The 17,907-nt window shown below is 36.7% G+C and overlaps 1 protein-coding gene across 2 annotated transcripts in view; it reads right to left on the bottom strand.

Annotated features, from left to right (window-relative positions):
• The window catches only part of VWA8 (von Willebrand factor A domain containing 8), a 183,239-nt gene that overhangs the window by 70,794 nt on the left and 94,538 nt on the right, over positions 1 to 17,907 (bottom strand). For both annotated transcript variants that reach the window (XM_071448324.1, XM_071448325.1), the window contains 5 exons: positions 13,487 to 13,562; positions 12,722 to 12,857; positions 11,268 to 11,387; positions 8,839 to 9,044; positions 803 to 954 (listed from right to left, as the gene is read on the bottom strand). In XM_071448324.1, the coding sequence (XP_071304425.1) occupies positions 803 to 954; positions 8,839 to 9,044; positions 11,268 to 11,387; positions 12,722 to 12,857; positions 13,487 to 13,562 (690 nt within the window). The remainder of the gene's footprint in view (positions 1 to 802; positions 955 to 8,838; positions 9,045 to 11,267; positions 11,388 to 12,721; positions 12,858 to 13,486; positions 13,563 to 17,907) is intronic.

Raw genomic sequence — 17,907 nt, 5'->3', positions numbered from 1 at the left:
TGAACACTTGGAGGGAGGGGGCATCCACAACTATTCTGAGCAACCTATTCCAGTGCCTCACCAGCCTCACAGTAAAGAATTTCTTCTTAATATCTCATCTAAACATACCTACCCTCTTTCCATTTAAAGCCATTCCCCCTTGTTCTGTCAATAAAGGCCCTTGTAAAAAGTATCTCTCCAGCTTTCTGGTAAGGCCCCTTCAGAGAGTGGGGGGTGGCTTGAAGACAGGAGGGCATTACTACATAATGTAGCTGGTTGGATTCTAACCTCTGCAAAAGAAGTATACGGTGTAATATATCAACTAATAATATAATTAAAGAACAACATGATTTACAGACACATACAAAAGCTGTTCTTCAAGCTTACATGCACTGCTCCATTCAGAAGAAATACTTTTGTAGAGCCCTCTGTGAGCATCAAAGACAAAACCCAGCTACCACTGAAGACAACTTTTTTTTCTGCAGACTTAGGTGATAAGTAACAGGAGAAAAGTGTATTGCAATTGAATTAAAAACACAGGAGAAGAAACAAGTATTTCCCTTTATTAAGATATATACCTGTTTACCTTACAAGCTATTAATATGTACATGGATTTTATAGATTAAATATTATTAATAAGCAAATACTCATGAAGTAACTTATATTGTTGTAACTTATTTGGAAGATTATAAATTTGAACCAGTGGAGGATTGACTTCCAAGAATTCCAGGTTGTTTTAAAATCAATTAGCAGCAAGATAACACACTTATAAAGTGATCATGAGAAATATGTCTTCTTAATATATATCTTATGTTATTCTTACTCCTTGGCCAGCTGTACATTGGTCGGTTTTGCTCCAATAGGTATCCCATATTTGTGCAAAGTTTTGTATAAAATTTCACGCACTTCATTGTTGTAGGAGTCAAAGTCAAACACATTTCGAACAACATTTGCAAGTCCTTCAGATGGAAATTTCTGTAAAGAAACAGACCACCAAATTTCTTTTAGTGACTATCATTAAGTTACAGCACATCATTATGTACTTCTAAAATAAACAATTCTAACTTTGATTGACAGACAAGTTCTGAAGTAATCTTTACTTTTCATTTCCAGGACATCATTTCAAGTCAGAGTGAAATTACTGACACTAAACTTGGTTTAAACAAAAAAAGCATGTGACAATTATTTAACACTAAACAACATTAATGGTTTAAAGAATTACTTTCATTATACACACAACAAGCTGTAATCATTGGAGAATATAATTAATACTATTCTGTATTCTTAAAATTTGCTTTCTGTAAACCATGAAGATCTGATACAAAGACACACATTCATATAATTCACCCACACAATTAATTTAAGAATTCTGACTCCTAATGTTTAACATAGAGAAGCAGATAATATACTACTTGGTTAAAAAAACTATTTTAGGCCATGAGGGATTTTAGTAGACAAAGAAATTCACTTAAGACCCACAATTTTTTTTTTCCTTAGGGAAAAATACTAGTTGAAATGTGCTATGTACATTTAAAAACCCCAAATATTTATCAGATTTTCATTAGTATCTTTAGCAGAAATTAAAGTTGTGTTACTGTGCTAGATTGTTTATTCTGAATGAGGAATTAAATGGTTGGATGGTTGCATCTAGAGGGTGGTGGTCAATGGCTCAAAGTCCCAGTGGAGATGCATGACAAATGTCAGTACAGATGTCGGGGGCCTGTACTGGGACCAGGACTGTTTATTATCGTCATCAATGACATAGCAGGATTGAGTGCACTCTCAGAAAATTTGCAGATGATACTGAGCTAACTGATACAGCTAACATGCTTGTGGGGTGGAATGCTATCTGGAGGGACCTAGACAGATGGAGAAGTGGGGCCACAGGAGTTCCATGAGGTTCAACAAGGCTGTGTGCATTGTCCTGCACCTGGGTTGGGGTAACCACTTGAATCAGCACAGGCTGGAGGATAAACAGATGAGAGAGCAGCTCTGACAAGGACTTGGGAGTGCTGGAAGGTGAGAAATTGGACATGACCTGGCAATGTGCACTTGCAGCCCAGAAAGCCAAATGTGTCCTGGGCTGCACTGAAAGCAGCGCAGAGTGAGGGAGGGGATTCTGTCCTTCTGCTCTGCTCTGATGAGACTCCACCTGCAGTGCTGTATCCAGCTCAAGGGTTCTCAACACAAGAAAGACATGGACCTGCTGGATTGAGTCCATAGGAGGGCCTCAAAGATGATCAGAGGGCTGGATCACCTCTCCTGTGAAGACAGGCTGAGAGAGTTGCTCAGCCTGGAGAAAACTCTAAGGAGACCTTATAACACCTTCCAGTACCTAGAAGGGGTTATAAGAGAGATGGAGAGGGACTGGAAGGGCATGCAGTGATAGGACAAGGCGGAATTGCTTTAAAAAGAAAAAGGGCAGATTTAGATCAGGTATTAGGAAGAAATTCATTATTATGAAGGTGGTGAGTCACTGGCATAGGCTGCCCAGAGAAGTTGTGGGTGCCCCATTCCTGAAGTGCTCAAGGTCAGGTTTGATGGGGCTTTGAGCAACCTGGTCTAGTGGAAGGTGTCCCTTCCCACAGCAGCAGGGAACTAGAATATCTTTAGGTGCTTTCCAGACAAAAATATTCTAGGATTCTATAAGCTAAAATAAAATAAGAGAAATGAAGAATTTTTAATATCAGAAAACCACTCAGAGAAACTGATGTCATTGGTTAAGAAAGCCACTGAGGCGGGGACCCCAAGCTGGAGCAGGTGTATACCGAAAGAAGGCTGTGATCTCTGGCTGTGAGAAGCCCACACTGGAGCAGGTTTGCTGGCAGAATTTGTGACCCTATGGAAGGGCCCCAGGCTGGAGCAGTTCCTGCAGAACTGCAGCCAGTGGGAATAGAGAAGGCCATGGAGGACTGTCTCCTATGGGAGGGATCCCACGCTGGAGCATGGGGGGAAGTCAGTGAGGAGTCCTCCCCCTGAAGAGAAAGTGGTGGCAGAGACAACGTGTAAAGAACTGATCACAGCTCCCTTTCCCTGTCCTCTTGTGCTGCTGAAGGGGAGGGGGTAGAGAAAGGCAGGAGTAAAGTTGAACTTGGGAATAAAGGAGGAGTAGGGGGAAGGTGTTTTAAGATCTGTGTTTATTTCTCATCTTCCTACTCTGATTTGATTTGCTATAAATTAAACTAATTTCTTCAAGTCAAGTCTGTTTTGCCTGTGACAGTAATTGGTAAGTGATCTCTCCCTGCCTTTATCTTGTTCTATAGGCATTTCATTATATTTACTCTTCCCAGCGGAGGAGGGAAGTGAGAGAATATATTTGGTGGGCATGGCATTCAGCCAGGGTTAGCCCACCACAGATGTAAATGGAGCAAACAAAAAAAAAAAAATTTAAAAAAGAACTATCAACTTGCTGTATATCCTGGAAATTTACTGCCTGATTTATTTTATCCTTTTTTTTGGCAAGAGATTGGAGTGAGAATCTTTCTATTTAAAAATGTCTCACTTTTTCTCCATAGGCCTTTCATTCAAATACTAGATTTTTCAGACAACGACCTAGACACTTCCATCTCGATATGGCATATTGACAGTGATGAACATAAACTTGTGGAGAGATGTTTTAGGAAGTTGTAGTCTTAATTGTTTTTTCTCCATTAGTGAGCTAGGCTGGTACGGAGAACTTGAAAAGCGGACTTAGGTGTCAGAGAAGTTTATAAATGTATTAAAAATACAGATATTTGAATCCTGACTTAAAAATTAAAACTGAAGAAAACAGAAGAATTTCAGAAATGCTTTGACCTATACTCTTAATTAAATATCAGCATTAGGAGTTTAATATTTTCCTGACTTTATAAATATCTGATCTCAGTAATAAAATACCTGTGACACAAGCAATACTAAAATTAGCTAGTCACTCTGATATACTAGAATACCGCTGCTAAATTAAGCTTGTACAAATCTTTTTTTATCTGTGGCGTACACGGCATAGAGTATTTTAATACTAGTGTTGCTATAAAAGCATATTAAACTATGTTCTGCTTTTTAAATCTGTCTATGAGGGACCTATTAGAAGTTCTGCATCATTACAGCTTAGCGAAATACAAGTTATTATGGGATAACATAAAATTGTTCTTCAGCCTGAGCCATCCTTGTTACAACACCCAGTTCTAACAAAGTAACAAGTACAATGAAAGAGGTACTAAACCCATTCTCCCATCATCTGCTCTAACTAAACACTAAGTGTATAAACATTTCACACATGAGGTGAATTGAAAAGTTCATGACAATGTTATTAGTGAAAGTGCTAACTTCTACATTTTAATTGCACCTTGGCTTAATTGACCAGTAAGAAGTAGAGAATAATCCTGAAACAAAATTTATATTATGAATACTGTGTTTTCTCTGTTCTTCTCAGTGAAAGCACAACCAACACACCGGCACCAAGCTATCTAATTTACTCATGAACTACGCTTTCACCTCCCTGCATTAGGTACTGCAGAAACCTTGGTCAAGTACTTCAAATAATATCCAGTTTTCTCTAGAAGTCTCCAAACATGTCTGCAGTTTTCTGAATCACGGTATAACTTCTGTCATCAATACACTTTTCTACAGTGAATTGCATCAACAGTTCCATGCCTCTTGTGTCAGCAGGACATCATAAAACATTTCCTGAGGTGCAACAGATGGATTCTGGGAACACAAGACACTTGTACAAAAGTCCTCTACTTCAGTAATTTAAAAAAAAAATCACAACTTTCATGTTTCAGATGAAACAGAACAGATCCAATCCCTCTTTAATAATTGCTTGGACAACTGCTTACTGAAGAAAGGAAATGACAGCTCATTTAAAGGGGAAAAAAAAGAAAAAGACAGGAAAACCCAAAAAAAAAGGTTGACTGTTTGGGGCTTAAACTGAACATAAAAAAAAAAATCATTTGGTTTCTATTGATTTTTAAAATGAGATTACTAGAGAAAATATTGACCTCTTTTCAGTCTGTCTGACTGTCATTCACTGATTCTTCCCCTTACAACTAACACTTCTGTATGTACCTTAGATTATTTTCAGAACTTAGATTCTTGGCTATTCCTTAAAATAGTAAGTAACATAGTTTTTTGCTTTCAACAATTGTATATTTTTATTTATATATTGTGTGCTTTATTTGATAGAGAATTTGACGTGGTGAAAAAGCCATATATTTTTGGATCTAACATTCCATGAGGGTATGTACTGCTACAGCTTGTGTAAAATCTATGAGCAAAATTGTGATTTCCAGTAGAAATCAAGAATCTTAATCCAAATATGCTATACCCATAGAAGTTTACTGTACTTCTACCACTGTCTGAAATGAAAGTGATAAAATTATCTGGTGCTCAGTCTGTAATGAGCCCAGACTTTTTGTTTTAGACTTCTGCCTTGTGTTCTCACTAACGCTCACTTCCTGATGTATCTTGGTGCCTTCAGCTTTGTTTTCATTCCCTTGTGCTCTTGGTTTCTCCCTTCACCCACCCTTACACCCTTTTACTGCATGTTGCCAGCTCTCTCTGTGCCTCCTCAGCTGTCCTTCAGCAGGGCCAGAAGCACCATGTCTATGGCTCATCCTGAGTGACAGGCATGCTAATGGATTAACCAGTAATGGATTAACTAGTGGGCATCATCTACTGCCAAATGAAACAGCTGAATTCTCCCCCTGCAATTTCAATCAGTTCCTCTCTGTCATATAGCCACTGATTTTGATTAAACCAGCAGAAACCTAATTATCTTTGAAAATTGATAACTGAGATCCATTGTGACTGGCCAAAAGGGTAAAAGGTTATTAGGCAGCAAAGTGAGAAGGGGATATAAACTGGTTTTTGATAAGCCTAGTTTCCTTTTGAGATTAGTTTGAACATTAAAAAAATCTTACCACAAAAGCTTACTGAATAGGCCTTAAAACCTGATGATGAGTAGGCTTTTGGGGGCAGAAGGTTTCTTAGGCATTTACTGCTTGAAAACTGTTATACTAGTGCCTACTATTAGGAAGCAATCTCAGATATAAACAAGAAAGATGACAGAAGAAAAAATCTCAGCTTTCTGAAACTAAAGAAGAGTTAGTAAAAAAGCTATTGCCATTTTATCTAGACTAATCTGGCTTTCCTGTTTAACATCTACCAAGGTCTCATGAAAAACAGCATATCAGATTACAGAGAAGCAGTCACAGACATACCCTGGTTACAGGCACCTTATGGTAACCCAACAGAGCAAGGGCAGAGTTTCTGAGCTTACCCAGAAGGCACTCTTAACATAAAGACTTTTGACAGTCTGAAAACTGGGGATGAGCAAGACAAAAAGGCTGTATCAGGTCACCTGCCAACTAGAGCTGCAAGACCCAAATTCCAAAAGGAGAAAAAGTTGCAGCAATCAAGTTAGGTACCTGCATTAGACAACTCTCCATATGCCTGCAGTTTTGGGTCTTCAAAATAGTTTGGTGTCTCAAGCACCACCAAAAAAACCTTTCCCTAAGAAAAAAGTTAATATAGAGGCAACCTAGGTCTGAACACAATGTTTAAGCTAAAACTAAATTACTACATGTTCCCTACTAGCATAGTCTTTAGGGGAGGATAATCTTATAACTGTACTCTCTATGTGTATACTAAATGCTGAAGATCACAATTAGTCAGTTAAGAGATTAGCCCATCAATTTGCTGATACCATAGCATATGCTGATACCCTAGCAATCAGTATATTTTTAACTGACTAGTCCTGATGATCAGATGTGCTCTCAGACAACAGTAATCAAAAGCACTTTTTTCATCCAAAACATCCAACCTTTTTTTACACAAGCAAAAAATTCCAAAATTATGTGAAAGAAATCAGCACAATAGTACAAAGAGAGCAGGGCTGTGGAACTGCTGTAAGGGAAATTGTTTAACAACATGACTAACTTCCCTCCTTCCTTCCTAAGGACCAGCAATTTTATTGACTCATTTCCCTCCTTCCTCTTTCTTCTCTAACTGAAGACCTAAAAGTTTCTTACTTTGGAATAACCATTATGTTTATATTCATTGTTTACATTTGGCTACTCACAGTTTTTTTATTATTCAGCTTGAAAACCAAGTTACAGTAAAGAAAATGTTCTACTCTTGCTAGGACACTGGGATCTTGAAAATAAATGTAACAAAACAAGTCAAAGATGCATGGTGGAGAGCTATTTGGATATTTACACTTCGAAACAGGTGAAAGCTTAGCAGATGGGAAACTTCCCCACTGAACTGCACCCAATGTCCAGGTTGAAGTGACCGTACTAATCTGCTTAAGTGAGGGAGACACAAGCAGACAGTAAGAGCCCTTAAGACAATTAGTAATACAGCTCTTTCAATCTCCAATTAGATACTGTTCACACTCAAATAAAACAATAATTAAGTCTTATGTTTCTGCACTGATCACTAACAGAAATCAGTACAACTTCAGGTTACTTGGAGACAGCTGATGCAGGAAAGAAGCTAGGAAGGAAGGTAGGAAGAGCAGAAGGGTATGAAGACAAAAACGAGTTAATTTAACAAACACCCTAAAAAATAGCTTCTCAGCAGCACAGCAATTATTCCTCAAGTCTGTAATTTTTCCACTGTCATTTTGAATGTAACTGTGTTTAGAGATCAGCATGTACATGTTCTATCAGCTTGGTAAACAAATATTATCAGCTGGTAATGGATCCTAATAGACTGCTCTGCTTATGTGTTTATCTGGATTCCTCAGCCTTTAGGTCTGAATCTTCTTAACCCTGAGCACAAAGTTACAGAGCATTATTTTTTCTTTCTATTATTGATAACATAGGAGCACTAGTTTGTCTTGAGATCTTCTCACACTCTAGAGACCACAGAGCATAAAAATCTATACTCCCCAGAAATCTAGATGAAGATTTTTAAAAGTAGTAATTCCATCCTGCAGGATCTGAATGTGTACATGACCACAAACACAAAACTATCATGCAATCCTGTTATACTATGCAGTACAAAACACAGGAGCAGTAGATCCAAATTTGTGAGAAATCATATTCTATTTGTATCAATTACATTCATTTCCACTATTTTTAAAAAACATATAGGACTGAATTATTCAAGAAACGGCCTATAAATTAACAAGTGACCAATTTTAGAATTATAAACTGAACAAAATAAAAGCACTGCTATTTCAAAGAGCATTAAGACACTTTATATTTCAAGTACTTCAGGCAAAAAAAATCCTCCACTTTATAAAGACAGAAGTCAGACTTTACTGTAATATTTAAAAAACAGATCATCATTAAATCAGAATTCAAAATTTTGCATTTAAATGTGTGTAGGAAGTAATCACGAATCCTACATATTCCCTTGCTGAGTTGTTATGCATGTAGCATTTTCCTTAGAAAAAAAATCCACTACAGATATATTATTGTTAGGCAGCAGGAATTTGTTTTTTTCACTGGAAAGGATTAAATGCACAAATTTTATAGCAGAATAAAATGAACAGTTGCACTGTTCTGGAAGTATTGTATGTTGAATATGGAGTTTTATAATGAGGTATGAACAGTATGAACATTGCACACAGTATTCACAGTATGCAACCTTTTTCTCACACAGTAGAAAAACAGATTTACAGTTTTTTTTTCTATTGATAAATAAATATGCAGAAAAAATATCTGCCCGTGTATATCTGTCTTATCCTTATCCTCTGACTGAGGATATCTGAGCATCTTTAATATAATGCTTCTTTCAAAATGTAAAGTGTTTCACAAGAATTAAATAAAAATGCATGAACAATAATAGCATCTTCTTTCTGAAACCTTCAGGCATTAAAAAATTAGTATTGATGAACTCAAGCTTTCAATTGAATGTGATGTACTGTACCTGTAAATGTTTTACAATGTTCACAACTTCTCTAGTTGAATAGGGGTAGTTAATTGTTCCTTGGTCAGCTAAGCTCCTGAGCTCTCCAAAAGCAGCTACCAGTTTCTGCAGAATTGCCTCTGGAACATCGGGACCATATTGTTTAAGCATTGCCAGTTCTGACTGTGGTTTGGGATTATCAACAGCATGGCAACTAAAGATGTCCCCTACAAAGAAAAAAGAAAAAGCACAAAGTTAGATAATTTATAAAGAAATAGCATTCCAACAGCCCCTTTAAGTTTAATACTGGACCTTTAATAGAAAAGATATGACTCAAAAGAATGCTGAGTACCAAGTTGCTAAAACTGTGAAAAGTGTGAAGTACAAGCTATGAGGAACACTGAGGTTTCTGGAAACATAGAAATCTCACCTGTCATTTTAATGAAGTTGATTTCATGAGGGAGAAATCAACCTCAAGAAGAAACAAAAGTCAAATGAATGCAGGTGTAGGGGAATAGAATATAAGTAAATGAGGGTAGTGTGGAAAGTAATTGTACCCCCTAAAGAGTTACAGCTGGCTTAATTATTAAAGATTAGGTGCAGGCCTGATTTTAACAGGCCACAGCTGTAGCCAATAAGAAGAGTGTTATAAAAGAGTGGGCTGGTTGGTTGAGGGGGAACTGGAGTCAGTTGGCTACCGTGAGGACAAGGAAGAGTCAGTGCCTAGAGGAGCTGCCGATAAGAAACATCAAGGACGTACAAAACTCTAGCAATACGGAACCTTTGCGATGTAATGACAATTGAACTCTTGTACTATAATGACAACATGCAGGAAAAAATAAGAGAAAAAAGAATTTAAGATAACATAACTGGTTGAATTGAACCTATTTTTGAACAACTTCAAAACACAGAGTTCAGGGAAATCTTGAAATGCAGGAAGGCCCTAATGCAAACCCACTTAAAAGGTCTAGAGGAAATACTGAATTTATCTTTTCTTTTCTCCCTGCCTGTCTTGAAGTATGGTAAGAAATTAGGCAAGATTTCCATACATTGGCATTATATTGATACCAAACATATAATCTATAAATTGAGTTTATTCACAAAAAGTCTCTAAACTGTTGTACAAAACTTTGCAGAAATACGATCAGATCCTGCAGAAAGAGGATGAACTAAAAGCAGAAGAAACCCTAAGTTGAAAAAATAATATCAATATAGAACCCCAAAGACTCAACCACACCTCTGCCATGTAGATCAAGAGCAGTAACATTGGAATGATTGGTTTTGTTTAAAGGGTCTGTGTAAGGAAGGAAACTAGGCTATGAAAAATAAACACAACAATAAATTCTTTTGGGGCAATATAGCTTTGTGAAATTCAGAGTCAATGAGTTTCAGACAGAGAATGTCCATTCAGAGGGAACCTCACCTGAAAAATAAAGAACTACTAAGTAACATGGAATTGGGTTTGCAACAGCTTTTTTGAGTATGTTTTGAGTATATTTCTTACAGGTTAAGCGTTATGGCCAAAGTTAACAGGCAAAACCACATAAATTAAGGTTCCTGCATATGAATGGCCAAACTAACACAGATAATACAGTCAGTGGAGTCTGGAGGGTATTCAGTTCACAGCCATCATGTAGCAACAATGCCAAAATCTTGCCAGAGGCCCACTTAGACTAACAGTGGGCTATACAGGCCAAAGAATTCTTCACCACTTGCCCCTGTTCAACTTAACTTCGTGTTTTTTGCTGTGAGATGAAGCTCTAGGGAATCTTTGCTGACACACAGAATTTTCTGAGACCTACCAAGAGCTTTCTAAACTAAGGCTTCTGTTGATATGAACATCGTTGGTGTGAAATTTGGACAGCTTTACCTGATACTGAGATAAATTCAGTATCTAGTCAAATGTACATATTTTACTAAGACCATATACATGGAGAAGCAAGATTGAGAAGTGGGTAGCACAGTGCTAGCAGCAAAACATACAGTAGCTTTTACTACTGAAAGCAAAGAAAAGGAAAGGACCATCCATCATGCTACCATCTCTTGTACCAAACAGGACAGTACCCAAGCTGTGGCTTGTTTGATATGGGAAAAAAAAAATAGTGAGCAGTTGAGAGAGCTGTCAGATGTCAAGCTTACAGTTAATTTGTTTGCAGTATTTGTATACTCTATACACTCATTAACAAAGATTTCCATAATCTTGTCCATCCAGATCCCATAAAACAAAATAGGTTTAATACAGATGATCACATACAGCTTTTCCATTCAGGGCAAGTTTGGGTACTTTTATTAAGATACATAAATTTACATTATAGTCTTAATGTCTCACATGACACAAAGTATCAATCAATATGCAAAAGGTCCCATCTCCTCATGAAATCTAATTGATTAAGACAGATATTCTATTCGGCAAGTCTATTAAAGATCATAAATTAATATGAATCACTTACCTAATGTGCCAAAAAAGTCATTACCCAAGAAAGGAAACCCAGGCCTATTTGCCAGAACTATCATTCTAAAATCAGGATGAATAACTATTACATTTTCTCTCCCTTCTACATGAGCATGATCTGGAAAAGAAATAAAATTTATTACTTGCATATTTAAGCTTCGCAATACTGAATGAACGAACATAATTAGATTAGGTGAAGAATTCTTAGAATTAGAAGAAAAATTCTTCTAATTTAATTACATTCCTCTTAGAATTAGAAGAACAGTTACAAAAAAAAAGGGCTCAATAGCTTCTTACACATCATTCGACTGAGTTTTCTAGCATTCATTTTGAAGTTTCATAGTTTGTTTCACAAAAATTTAACCAAAGAGTTTAATTGAAAAAACATAAAAATGCATCCACTGTTCTTGGGGTGCAGACTACCTGTTTTCTTTATATTTAATTTCACTAAAATGGTGAAGCCAATGGTGAATAAAATGTGATTTTATATAGGTCTGGCACTATTTGATCTGGGAAGACAGGATCGAAATTCCTTCTGGTTACTACAAAATTTGTGAGAACACAGAGATACATTATTTAACACATGTGAAGGCTCTGGTTCTCCAAAACTACTCAGACTGGCCCCATTCAGAACCTTGTTCCCTTTCAGCATGATTCCAGTGGCACATGGTGTTTGGGAATCCTTTAACTGCCTCTAAAAAAAACTACAGCAATAATTAGGACTGGCTAGAAAATATTTTAGAATAAGCCCCCCTAAAGTTCATAATGACAAGCAAAACTCAAGTGTGCCATGTGAGTATTAAATGACTGCTACACTCAAACATTATTCCCCATATTGTTAAAATGAAACTAATTATATAAAGTTTAGCATCAAGTAGCATCAAGAGATACCTTCAAACATAGCCTTTTTTTGAAAAATAATGAAAAATATTTATTTCATGGAACTCAGATGAATTAAATTCCATCAAATTACAGATAGCCTCATCCTGCAGAATATATTTAAATAATGAAGTAAGCATATAATCAAGGAGGCATATGCAATATTTGATTAGATAAAACCCTTAACTATTTGACCCTAGATATATATCTTCCTTCTAGACCTGATCCAATGATACCCCAAATGTCCAGATGGGCATAACCAAGATCATAATTTTCTCAACTAGATCTTTATTTCTTATGGTGAATGAGAAGCAGAGAGGTGAAGTTACACTTTCTGGGTTAAGGTTCTTTTTAATTCTTCAGCAAAATTCACAAGAATGCTAATTTTAAAAAAAAACCTTAGTGACTATTGCAAAAGTAGTAGAGAAAATTACTGTAAATTCTTTAATTGTTAACTTCTTAGCAACAAACTATTTATCCATTTGGAATGGTCTGTGTTGCTACTGGGCAACTGAAAACCAGCAACATGTTACATTTTACTGTAAATGATGAAAACACTTTTGCTTTACTTACTGGCAACAATTCGCCTTCCGTCTGACAAAACCATTTCCCCACTTTCTACTAAAGTTTTTAAGATACAGGTAACATTTGTTGGTGCTTTGTCCGCTTCATCAATTACCAAAATATGGCCGAACCTCACTGCTTTTACCTAGAAGAGAAAGGAATCATAACATCACTCCTGGCCAAAACCCTGCAAGGAGCTGCATTACTGATTTCTCAGTGAGCCGCAGTGGCACTGAGACTAGAAAGGAACTCAGAACAGGGACAAGCTGTGACCAAACCACAATAGAAGGAAGAGGAGGCAGGTGAGACAAGAAAGGTGGGTGTTTCCATTTCTCCTGGATAGGGATGGAAAGCGAGGGAAGTAAGGAGCCTGACTGAATGACTTGGAGTGCAGACAGAGACGTGTAAAGCCAGTTTGCATCTAGACTTTCAAGATGTAGCTGAAAGAACTGAAGAATGGCTGTAAGAGCCGTTTGGAGCCCAACTTAGCATGTAGGTGTGAGGTGCTACAAAGGAGAAGGAGGCAAATACCAGTCTACCAGTTAAAATGTGTCAGGTTAATACTAAATTATTTTCCATACTCATTTTGTATGGGGGGTCTCCCAAGATCATCATCTTATTCACATTTGTCACAGCAAATGTGACCAATGTGACCCAATAAAAATTATTAAAATGTTTATTACTATACTCACTCACTGGGCCATGAAAAATCAAATTACCAACAGTTTAAATCAAAAAAATTTCCAAATATAAAATTCAAATGCTTCTACTGACCAGTGGCGAATCTTCATATATAATAAGACCATCCTTTACAGAAGGTTGTAGGGTAAGGCTTTGTACAGTGGTATCCCTGAAATGTGGAAAAACAGACGGTATTAATTAAAAATACAGGAATTTTAGTTACAATAAAATATAAAATGAATAAATGAAAAATTGAATAGTCTCTTTCTAAGAGGAAAAATAAAATTTTTTTTAGACTACTTGAATAACTGAGAACAACAGTGTGCCCACTTAGTAGTCAAATGTGATGATCCCTGCCTCTGCCAGGACTTTCACAGTAGTTCTCCATTACTCATAAACCCTGAAAACAAAACCCCTGAGAAGAGAACCAGAATTTTTTTTTGTATGCAGACACATTAGTGATGCTATTATTTCTAGTTAAGTATGCTGAAACTGTCTTTTATGTGACAAACAGGAATTGTTACTGTTTTAGCTGTTCTTCTCCACATATCATCATGCAAAAAACCTACAAACAAACAAACAAAACAACCTATTGTGTGGAATTCTTAAAATCAATTATTTTTAGTTCTAAGCCCTACTGGCTTGCTACATTTTATATCATGACTGGTATAAGCTCTTAGATGGGACAGATGCTTCAGTAGCAGTTTCTTTCTGAAATTTGATTTGTCTTTAAATTGCTAAATTACCTTTCCTTCAAATTTAAAATAGTGCTAATTAAAATCTGTAATGAGAATATTGCTTAATCTTCACTATTTAATCTATTTTAACCACCACTGAACGCACAGATAAATAAAAAAATAGTTGCAATTCAGAAAGGTGAAGCAACAGACATCACCACAATGGATTTGCCTACATAAATTATGTCCATAACCCAGGGAAAGTTTAATTGATTGTATAAAGTACTTGCCCAGACCTTTGTCATGATCTGTATAACCAACCCCATTTCTGAACCCACTGTGGGGTTCAGATGGACCAATGAGCTAGAGAATAATCCAGACCTGGGTCATGACAGAATGTCCCCATGACCCCCATGCTTTTCAAGGGAGGGCAAGCTGGCTTTGCCATCCCTTTCCTCCCGTATTTCAAAATTTGGATTAGTCCGTGTCAAAAGGATGATGGGCTGATCACAGGACAAAACCCATCAGGAAAACCTCTCTTAACACTGCTTGAGATCCACATCCTGATCCATTCGTAAGGTTGGTAACCTTTGCGCTGTATGTAACATTTGATACAACAAAAATCTCGGACCTTTCACAGCTGTGCTGTGTAACAAAACTGTTTGCTTAAGCCTAGCTGACTCACTCTTTCAAATATCCACTTAGTTCTATCTTTAATTTTGCAACACCTTGTAAAAACCAACAATTTTGATAAGCTCCATGGGTACAGGAAATCAAACAGTATTGTTAGCAGCACACTATTAAGTGGCCAGCTTCCAAACACAGTTTTAAACTGAGAGGATAACTTGCACATTTCCTGTATTTGAAACTGCTGTCAGCAGGATTTCTGTACCAAATCACTAATAATTTCATGTTTAGTTTTAAGCCCACAATTGATTTATCCCATAGTTTCCATGCACAGAAATAAAGCAGAGGGCAGAAAGAGAGACTTCAAATGTTTAGCTACTTGATCTGAACTTTAATCCAGAAAGGGAAAGGTTACAAAGATGGGATCACATTCATATTCAATTAACCCTGTCACAAGTAGGCAACCCTTCCCCAAATAGTTACATTGATATTGTATTCACTTGCAACATATAATTTATTAAATCATTAAAATAAGCAGTAGCACTAATCTATTATCTTAGAAATCCTACTGTGGACACAAAAACAAAGCTTCTATTGTCATCCTGTGTGTCTAAGCAATTTATATGCTGGGCAGAAAATCAATAAGGGATCCAAAAATAACAAAAGCCAATGATTTTTGTTTCTTGAACTCACATTATTTAGGGACTAAATTCTCATATTGTATGTATCAGCCTACCTCCACTATGAGTTAACATTTCTGGTTCAAGCCTATATAGTTGCAGACGCAGAAGAATTTTAAAATGCATAAACCAAATGCTAGAGTATTTGAAGGTCACAGTCACAGGTACTAATTAGTCAGAAATAACTCAAGGAAAAATGTTCTGAGGAATTAATACAAGGTAAAAAGGGGAAGAATTTGTCAAATTTGAGCTGTGATCTCTTTAAAGTAATAAAAAGGTGAGAAAATGAGAGGACCCGCGGGTAGGCCAAAAATAACATAAAGAAAGATAAATTACAGGATGATTTACAGATCATAAATTTGCACTTAGGAGATAATGAATGAAAAACAATAAAGTGAACAAAACACATCAGGAAATGAATATCTCTAGTGATGCGCTGTCACACAGGCGATGACACAAGAAAAGACAAAAATGTCAGATGATTTTCTACTGTAACATGAAATAGTACCGTACTTTTGCTGAGCGAGTTCATCCTCTGGCTCTGCAGAGATTACTTACAACCCCCTAATACGGAATACTAAATTGTGCTTAGTATTCCATAATAAAGAGCAGCCCACACAAATCCTTAGGTTGATATCATTCTTCAGAGAAGACAGAATTGACATATTTTTGGGGAAAATAAACACTACAAGAGTTTACTGTTCATTTAAGTGCTATTACAAAAGTAGCACAATCAAAAAAAATACAGAAGGTATCAAACTAAAATAAAAATTGACATCCCGAATCTGTCTTCTAATTTGTTTCTTATTTTATCTTTCTTCTGCTTTGTTGATAGTTGGCCTTAGTATTTAAGGAAATACACTGGGGGATTTGCAGCGTATTACAGAAGTTAAATGCAAGTCAAATATTAATTCCATTGGCTTGATAATTTAAGTGTACGTGAAACTCCATTATTTGCTTAGGCTATTACATTCAGACATGTATGAATGATTTTACAAGGGTTGTGACAGATCAGTATTATTTTCTCTTGGGTCGGCTGTCTGTTCTCTGCCCCAAGATGCGTGGGAGGTTCTGTGGCAGCCCGCGCTCTGAAGAATGAGTCTGGACTCTTCACTTTTTCAGCCTTCAGGCTGTTTATTATTTCTTATCTACAAAGTTTTCTTTCTGCCCAGCCGAGGTCCGCTCAGCACAGCAGCCACAAGCACTCTCCACTGCCCCTGAGGCGGTGTCGTCTTTTTATACTACAAACTACGTATAACATATTTACTTTTAATTCCCAATACCTATCACCTATGTTAGACAGTGCATCTCCATTCTAAACCAATCCCCAAGTGCCAACATCACAGCAGAAAATGGAGAACAAGAAGAATGATTACACATGCCCTGATTCCTCCATCTTGTCCCCATAACCCTTATACCAAAAATCTATATTTTCACCCTGTGAACACCTTGAACACCATTCAAACCTGTGTGGCTTTCACATCCCCATGCCAAGCTGGCAATTCGCTGGAAGGATCAAAATCAAGCCACCAGGTGTTCTGGGCAGCATGCCAGGGTCTCAGAGCCCCCGACGGGGTTCTCGGCAACTCTGGACATCCGGGGGGATGTGCTGAGTTCCCACAATTTTCGTTTCAGAATCATATACTATACACTTATATATCATTAATTTCTGTTCTTCAGAAACCTACCATGACCCAAACACAGTAAAGAATGGCTAAAAAGAAACTGTCTCCTTAGGGTTTTTTCTTAAATTTCTACTTTTTAATGAATTATGTAAATGTAAAGGCACTGAAATATAGAAAAAATAAAAACACGCTAAGTCTGAAATGTTTTTGAACAACATAGCAAGCAGCATTTCCTAAATGCAAAATATATCTGGCACTCAAAATTCCCACAGGAAAGGAACTAAAAACTCCAGTTCACTTTCACTTAGTAACAATAGCACCTTAATAATAACTAACAGGCTCTAACAAAGACATGAATACCAAAACCTCCCAATTTTATCACATTCAGCAATGAAAATAGGTCTGACACAAAGAAGCAAGACTGTAGGAATGTAGAGGGAGAAAAACTATCTGACATACTGTCATCTTACTCAACTGAACTGATTTTATCTTCATCTGATTGTAAAAGAAAAATAGGAAAAGCTCACTACTATCTTTCCTAAGAATGTACTTTTACTTTTATCAAGGAAGCCCTTCTCACAAGTGCTCAATTTAAATAAAAAAAAAAAAAAGAAAAAAAGAGAAGAAATATTTACTACTGAAATATAGCAACTCCTCTGACATGACCACTCAATTCACAGTAGGACTTCTGAGAATTCTTCTCATGTTTTTTATTAGCTCCTATTGCTGTCTTTTATTTATTTTTTGTTACTGCTTCATTATTTACCCTAAAGGCAGCTATTTCTGAGGTCTGCAGACTGACTCAAACATACTGCTGTAACAGTTTCTGTTTCACTGACAGCAACGCCTTCCTTCTGGAGAACAACTATGAACTGTGTCAGGAGAAATTTCCATCAACCTCAGAG

Source organism: Agelaius tricolor, unplaced genomic scaffold, assembly GCF_023055355.1.
Source record: "Agelaius tricolor isolate 1412-34295 unplaced genomic scaffold, bAgeTri1.0.p SCAF_26, whole genome shotgun sequence".
Taxonomy (NCBI): Eukaryota; Metazoa; Chordata; class Aves; order Passeriformes; family Icteridae; genus Agelaius; species Agelaius tricolor.
The sequence above is the reverse complement of the archived record's forward strand: the minus strand, read 5'-3'. Positions and strand labels throughout refer to the sequence as shown.